Here is a 12,341-nt window from a genome sequence, read left to right on the forward strand (position 1 = left end):
TTAGCTTTAGTTACGAAACACCAAAGCAATTTTTAAAGTTCGTGCATTATTAATAATTTTGAATATATTATAAACAAATACTGAATTCGAAATTAAATTTCTTAACATTTTGTTAATTTTTACAATTAAAAAAAAACATTAAAAATTTGTTTTATGACAGAATTACTTATACTAATTTAAAATTATTAATTAATGAAAAATATAAACACATGAAGAATTTTTTTCTATTGAAATATATAATGATCTGAAAGTATCTTGAAAACAATTTTTGTTATAACTGAAGTTAAAAATATACATCCAATCAATTATATAAATGTATATTTATCTATATTATTTAACTATTTTATAAATGAGCTCCTTTTCATTGGGAAATAATCTTAGAATTCTTATTACATATAATATAATTTCTAATATTTAAACCGAAAGAATGCCTAAATTCTTCACAATTATTGATTATTATAAATGTTAAGTGGGAAGTCGAGGTTTAAGAGTTTATATTTATTTTATTCAGTATTTAATGTCCTATTCCGCTGTCACGCAAGTGACAGTGTTTCAGAAGAACATGTAATGTTATTTTAGATAAATAAAAGTACGAGAAAGTATTTGTAAAATGAAATATAAACAAATAATAAAATTACAAGTATTATTTTCTTATAGGAAGTCGATCGCGAATTTTTCATATTATTAAATAATAAATAAAGTTACTGTATATTTTGCTTTGTGAATATTTAATTAGTTCAAAGAATATTCTTTAATCCGAAATCTATAGCTCGAGTATAACTCGAGAATAGAGAATTTTTTTTTGCTTTGCTTTTTTTATGAAATTGGCGATAAAGCACATATTAATCCTTTATCAATAGTGTATTTATGTTTTAAAATTTAGACACAGAGGAGCAACATATAAGAATCCGTAAATGTATTAAATATGAAAGAACTTAATAAGACATAAAATATAATCTTCTTAATTAGATAATTGATAAGATTAAAATACTTGAAACTTCGTCATAATTTAATCAGACATCATTTAAATTTGTTAATTATTTTTCGTGGGGATTAATTTGGCACCAGATTGGAACAGATCATCTCTTTCATAAGATGATTTTTATGATGATGAATAAAAATGTGATTGTTAACAAGACAACTGTTTTGTATGCAGTATTATGTAAAGTCTACTTACCGTATCTCAAATAATACGTTTGAGATAAGACATGGCAAATAACACACAACAATAAAGAGATTTGTTAGAAAAAAATTCGAACAAACATTAAGGAATAAATTGTAAAGCCTTCTTAAAAATGTCCTTGAATATCCTATAAATTATAGAATTGATTGACGAGAGTGACTTAACGAAATTGTGTTTAGGCTTTGTTATAGGAGGTATTGGTACATGATGCCTCTGATAGCCTAGCAACATCCGAGATATACACCTTCTTTGTTGGCCTTCGGTTTATTTGTCTCGTGATTCTGACGTTGTATTTGACGTTGACCAATTGTATTTGGAATATAATTCGAGACTTAATATTACATCATTTATATTAACATAAATGTAAATTTTTCCAATATAAATATCGATCGAAAAAGTTGTATTGAGAGATACCCACGTTCTACGAAGCTTGAGTATTAAGAATTAAGACATTCTATAGGATATGCCTACATTTAATTTAGATACATTTAGCTAAAAATAAAATTTTAATTCGGATTCTAATCAATAATTTATCTTTTTATCATCAAATCTTTATCAAATAAAAATTATTAAAAATGGCATATAAAATTGATCAGTAATATTTTCTATTGATTTAAACATTCTCCTGTTTAAATTCTAAAATTGATAAATTCAATTTTAATTTATCAATCATTTCTTATACATTTCATGAACAGAAAACTAGTATTATATTTACCAAAAAAATCTAATTTTAATTAGGAAATATATATATATATATATATATATATATATATATTTAGCAAAAGATCAAATTTAGGCTGAGGCCTTGACTAATAAAATTGATTTGATTTGAAAACAAAAAAAGATCAAATTTGATTCGTTTCAGAATTTATAGATTAACGCTAAAATTCATTTCTATTAAAAAAAAAGATAGATCTACTACAAAAGTTTGATGTATTTTATCAAAACAATAAAAAAAATTTAAAAAGTTCCCTTCTCAGAAGCGTTATTTCTATTAATTTTTTTCTTGAAACATGACTAAAATAGATTTAATGTTTTTTGACTCATTTTTTTTCGTTTCATGTAAATTCTATGATGATCGAATATACGCATTAAAATTTACATTAACATTTTATTAAATTTAAAACATTTAATAAATATTATTATTGTACGACCGATTCTATTATTTGTAAACATTTAATAATTTTGAAGGATTTACGGCTGTTCATATTTACAAATTATGTAAGGATATATGAATTATATAATTTATATATCAATATAATCAATATATAGAATAAATCATATTTCTTATATATATATCATAAAATATACTTTAATAATTTACGATTTATATAATATATAACAGTATTTAAAATAATATAATTTATATTATTTTATTGTAATTAAATTGAATATTAGTTTTTAAGTGAAAATAATAATAAATTAGTTTTTAATTCTTTTTGAAGTTTTAAATAAAATTTTTAAAAATTATTTACTTAATTAAGCAAAAGTTTTGTTTCATACTAATTAATTTTTTTTAATTTTATTTTATTTTTAATTACAGAACAACCCTGGAGAATATAGTTCATATTTTAAAATCATAATAATAAAGATTTGAAGAATTATTATCGATTCCTTGATGTATGACGTTAAAAGTCTGTTAAATGCCAGAATCAAGGTCAAAATTTGGAGTGCCATTTGTTAATTATTAGTTAAATACATTTATCATCATCTAATTATTACTCTTCGACTTAATTTGTAATTAGACATTTATAAAATTGTCAATTGTTAATTAGACTATCGTAAAACTTGAATTTTTTTTTATTGATAGTCAAGTTGCACTCGTGTTAAAACGCCTGGTTTCCGTATTTATATTAAAACTATTAAATGTTATATTTTTAATTGTCTTATTAAATATTTTAGCCTGTAAAAAATGTATTGTTTATTTTATTTTTTGGCATTAGAAACGTAGATATACCTGAAAAGAGCACAAATACATCATTTGAAATAGTACAAGAATAGAATTAAATATAGACTTATCTTATAAAAAATATATTAAAGGTAAATAACCAAAAGAAATGTACAGAAGTAAAAATAACAAAAAAAGACAATTGAATAAAGATGGGGTCAAATTTATAGCGGTACAAAAGAATATATTTTTTTTTTTTTTTGGTTGTTGTTTATTCCATGAATTTTTAACGGAAACCAGGTAAATTTTATCGAACAAATTGTCGTAAAAATGTTTTCTAAAAACAAAAACAAAAAAGTTGTACAATAATTTTTATACCGGAATTAACCTAGAAGAATATTTAAATAACAATGTTCACATATCACGAGTGTGTATACTATAGAATCGTTTTAATTGTCGGTAGTAAATAGTTTGTAAATATTTTAAGCTTTGTTTTTATAAATATATATATATATATATAAATCGCAATCAATGCTCAACACGAAGTTTTGTATATTTTTAAATCGAATTTATAATGAATTATTTTAAAAAATAAATCATTATAAATATTGTATTTATGTAAGAAATGCATCATATAGTTATTTACATGTTCTTTCATTAATTTTTTATTGTTAGAAATGCATTTTATTTATGAAAACGTATGAAAAACAAGAAGCAAGTGTTCTCTTTGAGCACCTCACCTCATGTGCCTTTGGGAATAATAAAGTAGATATCTGTGATATCACAACCAACTTGTTTCTCTGTTCCTTTATGTAACAAAGCCTCATATATTACTAATTTTAGATAATCAAATTATGTGTAATGATAAATGTTCCGAATTATTTAATACTTTAATTGCCTTTAAACTAAACTATTAACCATTAACTACTAATTATTACTGCTGTATGATATCGATATATCTTAACTTTTATCTAAAAATATTCATTAAACTTAGTCATTTAATTGTCTTTATAAAATTATTTTACATTAAAGTAAAAGGATTTTGCCAAATATAAATTTGTAATTTTTAATATTTGATATAAACGCAAATATATTTCGGGAGAAAGGAATATAAAGCGCGAAACCAAAATCTATTTATCAATATTCATTCAATGTGTACAGAGGAAATGAGTCTATCTTGTCTGTTGACATAGATTATAATAAAGCATAGACTGCATGCATTTATTATCCCTAGAGAATTCCCCCTTCTTCTGACACCTTTCTCCATTAATGTTTTATTTACTTTGGATCTTGTTTATTAATATTCTAAATATCTCACAGTTTTATTAATTATACACAATAATACATAAATGTTTTTAAAAAAATAGAATTAGCTCTTGTACTAATTACGAATTTGTATAGAATTAAAGAAAAATTCGATTTTCTTCATTAATATTAACTTCATAATGACTTTAATGTACTGTATACATTTTCAAACAGAAGACTGTAATAAACATATTTGATTTAAGGGAATTATATATACTATGCGATTAAATGATTGAAAGAGACGTGTTTATACTCCTAATTATTTTGAAACTTTTTTATTAAAGACTTTTAAGTATCTTGTATATAAATTTTATCATTTTCTCGTACAATCGCTTTTAAGTTACTCATCAAATAAATACACCGGAAAAGGTTTTAGCTAAATAAGTAAATATATTCTTTTTCCAATCTACATTCCTGTTTTCTTTCTTTTCTTTCTTTTCCAATTTTATAAAAATCTTCTTTGCATGTAATTCTGATAACAGAACAATACACAAAACATACGTTAATTAATCAAAGCAATATAATTGTCATATAATTGGCACTAATAATTTATCCAGGAATAATTAAAATTCTAATTAATGAATGCTAATTAATTAATTAATTTTAAAAGAATTTTTTTTTAATTTTCGACGACAATATTACTTTAATTTAAACTCGGATTATTTTCATCTGTTCGTTTAATAATATAAATTAATTGACTCTAAGAATCCTGATGTTAATTTATCAGAATTCATAAATTAAAAGTTCAAAATATTATCTAATTAATTCAATTTATTATCATTTTAAGCAACGTATATTAATGATTTTGTATGGTAAAAAGTTAATTATTTTAACTTCTTTTTGCTACTAAAAATTTTAATTTTATATTTTAAAAAGTCGTCTAAATAGAGATTTTATCTTTTAAAATAATTTATCGTTGAGGTAGTATTTTAGAAGCCTCCTATGAAAGAATGTTTGCATCATTATTATCTAAATAGGAGATTAAAAGATCATTAACGTAGTCTACAATTGTTCATACTGTGAAGCCTGTTATTTTAAGAAATAATAGGTTTCAAAGTAAGAAAAACTATAGGTTACATGAATGATTTTCCCCCTCGAAGAAATAATTGTTAAGAAGAAAAATAGGTATTAAAAATTTTTCGATACTGTAATGGCTATTAAGATAGAAATTTATTTACAAACTAGTCGTTATAGTGCTAATGATCGTTAATAAAATATATCGATAAGAAATGGTACTATATTATTAAAATTTTTAATGATATTTAGACTTATTTTTTAAACTCATTTTTCAGCGAGATATATTACCTTAATTTTAAAAGGTTTCTTTTAGCACTTCATTGTTATTTTTATCAGAGAAGTGTTTTAAAAAAAGAGAAATTGTTTAATTTCAAGGAAGGAATTGCATTTTTCCTTTAAAAATAGATTACATGTTTTTATTTATTAAATAGAACATTAAAAACTTCTCAAATATTTAACTCTATTAAACACCATTATTAACGTTTAATTGTATTTCATCAAACTGTGATAACTTTACAATATTTAATACGGAAAAACTGACGTTTCTTGTTTAAATAGCACGTTAAAATTAAAATAAATTAATTTCATATTCAATTTTAATATTCCATTAAAAGGATTTATTTATAATTCTAACATGAAATGCAATTAAGTTCAAACACATATTATATACTTTTTAGAGATTCGAAAAACGAAAAAAAGACATTTTAACTACTATAATTTTATTCTAATTATACAAATCAAGATTAAAAAGAAAAATTTAATATTTATATATTATATAGATCGTTAACGAACATTAAAATTGATAAATACAGACACGATATAGATAGTAGGATATTATTAAACATCATACTTTAAATCGGAAACAATAGAAGGCCACACAGGTCCCGCCATTTCCGATGTTATACTTGGAGTTCTTAATTCGGGGGTGACAACATCGTGTTGTAATTTGTCGACTCTTAAACAACTTCTACTCGCAGAACTAACTTCTTCGAGAGCAGCACCATTCATTTCTGCATCCTTTTTACAGCATAAGACTCTACGAAATGCTTCTTTAAAATCTTTATTCAAAAAAGCATATATGCACGGGTTGAAAAAAGAATTGAAGTATCCCAACCATGTTATGGCACTTCTGACTTCGTAAGATACGTCACACCTTTCACAATAAGGTAATATGATATACATTAAGAAGAATGGAAGCCAACAAATACAAAAAACGCCCATTATAATCCCTAATGTTCTTATAGCTTTAGTATCTGTTATTAATTGTTTCGACTTTCTTCTCAAACATTTTCGTACATTTTGGTTAGTTGCTTGTAAAGATAATTCGAGCTGCTTTATTTCTCTTGCTTGACGTTCCGCTATGATTAATATACGGATATACACATAAAACATTACAGGTAATGGGAGATAAAATGAAAAACAAGACGATACAATGGCGTAAATAGGATTTACTCGTAACGAACATTCTGTTATGTCTTCCGGATCGCTTCCATCACTATACCAACCTAAAAATATTGGTATAAAAGAAATAGTAGCACTAAATAACCATATACTCATAATTACGAGTGTTACGAGCCGTTTTGATATCAAAGAACGATATCTTAACGGGCGCGTAATGGCAAAAAAGCGATCCAAAGCGATGACACATAGATGAAGAATCGAAGCGGTGCAACACATAACATCACAAGATATCCAAAAATGACATGCAATGGAACCGAATCTCCATTTTCTTTCCACGTCGTATACAATTAATAGAGGCATCACTAACAATGCTACTGCTATATCGGCCGTTGCTAAACCTGCCAAAAGAAAGTTGGGTACAGTTCTTAGTCGACGAAACTTGGCCACCACTTCGATAACCAAAATATTTCCTACAAATGTCACCGATATTGCAACACTGCATACAACAGCACCGATTATTTTCAAAGATTTATCTGCAGCATCCATTATTTCCTATTAGAAATTCCTAACTTTGTCAGTTGATGAGCGTTTTCTGTCGATCGAATCTTATGATTGAATGATATATTTATGTCTGACTAAAATCACGTTTCTCCTCATCTCTAGATGTTGCTATAGTAACATGAAAGTGGAAGGAGCGTTTTCATACTCTTATTTTTCTCCCATCCAGAGAATTATCCACCAATCAGATTTAATATCAAGAACATAAAGGTAAAACGTGAAATTTCAATGCAAATGCGCTTTGTTCGGTTAAAAAACAGTCAAATAAAACATATTTCTATTTTTAAAATCTGTAAATTAAATTACTTTTTAAATTACATTTTAATTTCAATAAATATTTTAAAACTGTTTCATTCTAACTTAGAAAAATGTTTGAGTAATGAAAATGTTAAATGAGCAGTTTTTAATTAAAATTAATTAATTCGATGTAATAATGATTATATATTTTAACTCAAAAAAAATAATAAATTTAACTTTTAAGGTCGAATTATAATAATTTATGTATTTGTTTACAATTGTTCGGCTTTTTCTACGGACCATACAAGGAAGAAAACATTATTTTTGATGGGAGTTACAACAGGAAACAGCTCTATACCCTAGCATCAGTATTTAGGAAAAGTTAAAAAGTTCTAAGAAGAAAAATTATTGCGTAATGATAAGTCAATCTTGCTCCAAGTCGCCACGTAGGCCCAGCAAGAAGTTAATCTAGTTATATTACTGCTATTATGAAGTTTATAATAAAGTTTCACACGGGAAAGATTTACACAATTCGACTAACTGAAGAATGTTTCTTCTCAGTAAAGGTAAGAAATTCGGCCTGTTTAATAATTGATTATTAATTCTTTGAATTAATTAGTTTTTAAACATCTTTGGGTTGTTGCCAATTAAAAATTAGTTCACTCTAAGTTATTGTTAATCGGAAATAATCAAAAAAAAATTTCTAGAATCACTTCGAGTTATTTTCTCTTCGAAGTCTTGTTCTGTTGAATGTGACATTTAACAAGCGAGGTCAGTTCAACATTTAATCTTAAATACAAGTTTCTTAGAAATATTATTATTCTAAAAACAGAAGTTACCTTCGATTCAAAGTACATTATAAACTAATTTTATCGATTTTTATTTAAAAAGTAATAATAATTATCTCTCGTCAAGAAAAATTATCACATTGTTTTAGTTATTATAATATTAAAAATAAAAATAATAATAATAATAATAATCCTTAAAACTATAATTTTCTTACTTGGGATGTTAATAAAATGTGTTTTTAAATTAGAAAGTTTTAAAATTTAAATTTTTAATATTATTTTATTTTATTTTTTTAATTTTGAAGACCAGATTACTGAATAAAGATAAGCTTATTAATATTATTTTCCTTCATTTTCAATATATTTGTATGCAAATAATAAAATGTTAATTGAAGTAGACGTCTTAATTTTTTATTTTTTAAGTTTTATAAGACAAAGAAATTTAAATATTTTCCTTCTCAAATTTGACTTTATTAACATAAATTTCTAAATTTTATAATTTTTTTTTTAAATATCAAAATTATGTATCAAAATATTTTGAATTTTCGTTGAAATTTTTTCACAAAAACTTAATCTTCAGGTACATTTTTTCGAGTCAAGAATTATTTTATTTGATACATCTGATATTTTAAACTAATATATTTTCTATATATGTAAATGCATGTATATTTTTTAAATATGGAAATATTTCATTCTATATTCATTTTGTGTATTACGTATTGTATATATAACAAACAGAACTTACATCAAAAATCTATAAATAGAAATTTTTATTACTAATAAAGATGGTATGAAGTTGTTATTATATAACTGAACATAGAAATAATTTATTTTAATATAAAATTTTAATTTTGAAATGAAATAACGTTTTCATATTTTCATTTATTTATTTTATTTAAATTTTTTATATTATATTTTTCATATTGAATATTTTATATATTTTTATTTAAACATTTATATTTTATATTATATTATTAAATTTATACTTTAAGCAGTATTTAAGTTAATAGCTCATATATTTAATTAATATCTTTTATAATTTTATTGTTTCTAACTTAATAAGATATTTTTTGTTTTTATTACCAAAAATAATATAATATAAATTACAATTAAAAAATTAAACCAATAAGAAATTTAATAAGGCAATTACTTTTTTTAATTACTAAATTAGTAATACACTAAATTGTGGTGTAATTTAATATTATGCATTACTCTTCTAATTGCATGTGTTCATATTACAAATAATCTAATTTGAATTTTAAATATGTATATTAAAAAAAACATATTTTAGATATAAAGTAATATAAAACATAACATAAAATATTAAATAAAAACATAAAATATATATATATATATAATTTAAATATTAATTATTATTATTATTTGACAGTCATATTTATAATTGGATGCAATTTAATATTTATTGAAACTACTTCAACTACTTTCAATCAGACATTTATTGAAAGAATGAAATCATCTTGTCCTCTCATCAGTCATGCTACAAAAAATACTTTAAATGATAATTTAAAAGAAAATATATTTCAAGAAATTAAAATTAGAGTGGAAAATTTGCAGAATGTAATGAATAAAATATTAATTCTTGTAAGTATTTATATACTTTTTTATTATTATTATTTACATTAGTTAAAATTTGTAGAAATTTTTTTTCTAAGAATGTTATTATAATTAATTATAATAAATCATTTCATAACCTCACCTAAATATTACAGGAAGTCAAAACTAGTTCAACAGGTATCAAAATTCTATGAATATGTTATTACTTGAGTTTCTTCTAAGAAAAAAATAAAACTAAGTTAATGCCCTTTCTTATTAAAAAAAGATATACAGTATTTTTTTGACTGAAACCAAATAATATTGATTTTTGATAAGTGAAAATATATTTATTACTATATAATTATATATAATTTAATTGTATTTAATTAAAAATAAAATATAATATGATATAACTATTTATATTAGATTTACAATTTATCATTATTTTTAAAAAATCTATATCTTCTCTTTTTTGATAAAGAATAATGTGATTAAAAGAGATCATTTATTATTTATTTATTTATTTAATTTTTATTTATGATCATATTGTTTATAATAATATTTGAAAAGTCAGCATTGTTATACTTATTATATAGACTTTAATATATATAATTTTACTAGAATAAATATTATTAACATAACATTTATAAAATCTGCAGTCTATATTATCTAATATCAATAATTGTTACAGTTATAAGCTTATTTACCAAAATAAATACTAAAAATACAAAAAATAACTATACTTTTGTTATAAAGTATGACTGTTTTTCGTATTTTATTATAAATCATAATACATTTAAGTGTAAATTATTATATATATTTTTAAATATAGATTATGTAATTAATTCTCTAAATATTATGATATAAAAATGGCTTTCTATATCATAATATAAAAAATCATTTTTATTTTATGTTTATTTTTAAATTATTAGTGAGAATTAATTTATATTTTATTAATAATCAATACAAATTAACTTATTTTTTTATATTCTGGCTGAATTTTGATTTATTTTTATAAATAATTGAGCTTTTATATTTTTATTTATTTATTTTTAAGTTTTTAACTACCCATTAAAATTAATTTATACTTCAATTAATTTTAATTTATTTTAACCCAGAATATTTTAGATGCCTGCTCTTCTTTGAACATAGTATTAATAAATTTTGTCCAAAACTTTAATGTAAGTAAAAATTTATTTCATAATTTTGCTAAAACACATCTGATAATGTACATTTGTATATGTTCTTTTAAAAAGAATTCTTTATATTTGCAGCATTCCTATTCTGATCTCATACAAAATTTATCAAGCCCATCTTTGGCATTACAATACATATCCTTTTTAGCTTATGCATCAAATATTTATTATTTAAATCAAAGCTACGAAGAACTTTTATACTTAAATTATCCATACGACTCGAAAAATGATAATGAAACGTCTTTAATTAACTTTTTAAGCAGAATTTCTGCATTAATCCTGGATGTAACCTGTTTGTTCCATTTAGCGACATCGTTTAACATTCGTTTAAATTTCGATGAATTAACATATCCGATTCTTAATTTGAATTTTGAATTGCCTAATTCGACATCGTTAAAACAAATAAAAGTGTGTCAAATTGTTAAAAGCACATTAAATTTTTTAGCGCAGTTTAATGTTTACTTAACAGAAAATTGGTTGTAATAATTTTAATAATCGTTAAATATCGCATCGTTTAAAGTGTATTTATTTCAATATACATCTCGTTTTATATATTTATTTATTTTAAAAACATTTTGAAATTATTTCTCTTTAGCGAAATGAGATGGCGACACAGTCGTTTGATTATGTATTTAAAGCGTTTTTATATCTTTTGTATACCATTATTTAACGCTTTTTTTAATATTTATTCTTAATTTATACATTTTGAATTTAAAATTTTATTAATAAAAATATTTTTTCGTATTTATTTAAAATATTCAAATTATTTTGACATAAATATCTCATTGTGGTATTCTATCAGCACAGCTGCGTGGTATCTTGACCCAAAATATTATATTTTTAAGTTTATCTAAGAAGCCTATTAACTCTTATCTATGAGACATTAGGAATTTAATACATATTAATTGCTGTATTTTTTTAAATATATTCTTTGAAGAATCTTCTAAAAAACAGGTGTATAAAGGGGTGATATAGATCGATAACGTCTTCTTTCGTGCAAAAGTTTATCTTTGCTTTAATTGATGACATTGCATGTATAATATATATATATATATATATATATATATATTTTAATTTTTTTATATAATAATTCTCATAATTACCCTCTTTGTTATATATATTTTGTGACAGTTAAAAACTTTTTCTTAAATTTAAGATATAATTAATAAAGATTAAAATGTAGGAATGTCTTGTTAGTGAAGAGATATGTATCA

At 22.5% G+C, this 12,341-nt stretch overlaps 3 protein-coding genes across 3 annotated transcripts in view; 2 read left to right on the plus strand and 1 right to left on the minus strand.

Annotated features, from left to right (window-relative positions):
- The window catches only part of LOC136981686 (uncharacterized), an 88,818-nt gene extending 84,956 nt beyond the window's left edge, over nucleotides 1-3,862 (plus strand). Inside the window, exon 21 of the mRNA XM_067278031.1 lies at nucleotides 2,727-3,862. Within this exon, the coding sequence (XP_067134132.1) occupies nucleotides 2,727-2,746 (20 nt within the window). The 3' untranslated portion in view covers nucleotides 2,747-3,862. The remainder of the gene's footprint in view (nucleotides 1-2,726) is intronic.
- Nucleotides 3,863-6,212: 2,350 nt separating this feature from the next.
- LOC136981782 (beta-2 adrenergic receptor-like) lies at nucleotides 6,213-7,503 on the minus strand. Its single transcript, XM_067278159.1, has one exon. It carries the CDS (start codon nucleotides 7,338-7,340, stop codon nucleotides 6,231-6,233), a length of 1,110 nt encoding a protein of 369 aa, XP_067134260.1. The 5' UTR covers nucleotides 7,341-7,503; the 3' UTR covers nucleotides 6,213-6,230.
- A 374-nt stretch (nucleotides 7,504-7,877) lies between these two features.
- Nucleotides 7,878-11,775, plus strand: LOC136981849 (uncharacterized). The gene is made up of 4 exons (XM_067278236.1): nucleotides 7,878-8,155; nucleotides 9,768-9,979; nucleotides 11,050-11,112; nucleotides 11,206-11,775. The coding sequence occupies exons 1-4, from the start codon at nucleotides 8,137-8,139 to the stop codon at nucleotides 11,608-11,610; spliced, it is 699 nt and encodes a 232-aa protein (XP_067134337.1). The 5' UTR covers nucleotides 7,878-8,136; the 3' UTR covers nucleotides 11,611-11,775.
- Nucleotides 11,776-12,341: the final 566 nt, after the last annotated feature.

This window comes from Centruroides vittatus, unplaced genomic scaffold (assembly GCF_030686945.1).
Source record: "Centruroides vittatus isolate TY-2023 unplaced genomic scaffold, ASM3068694v2 contig_1168, whole genome shotgun sequence".
NCBI lineage: Eukaryota > Metazoa > Arthropoda > Arachnida > Scorpiones > Buthidae > Centruroides > Centruroides vittatus.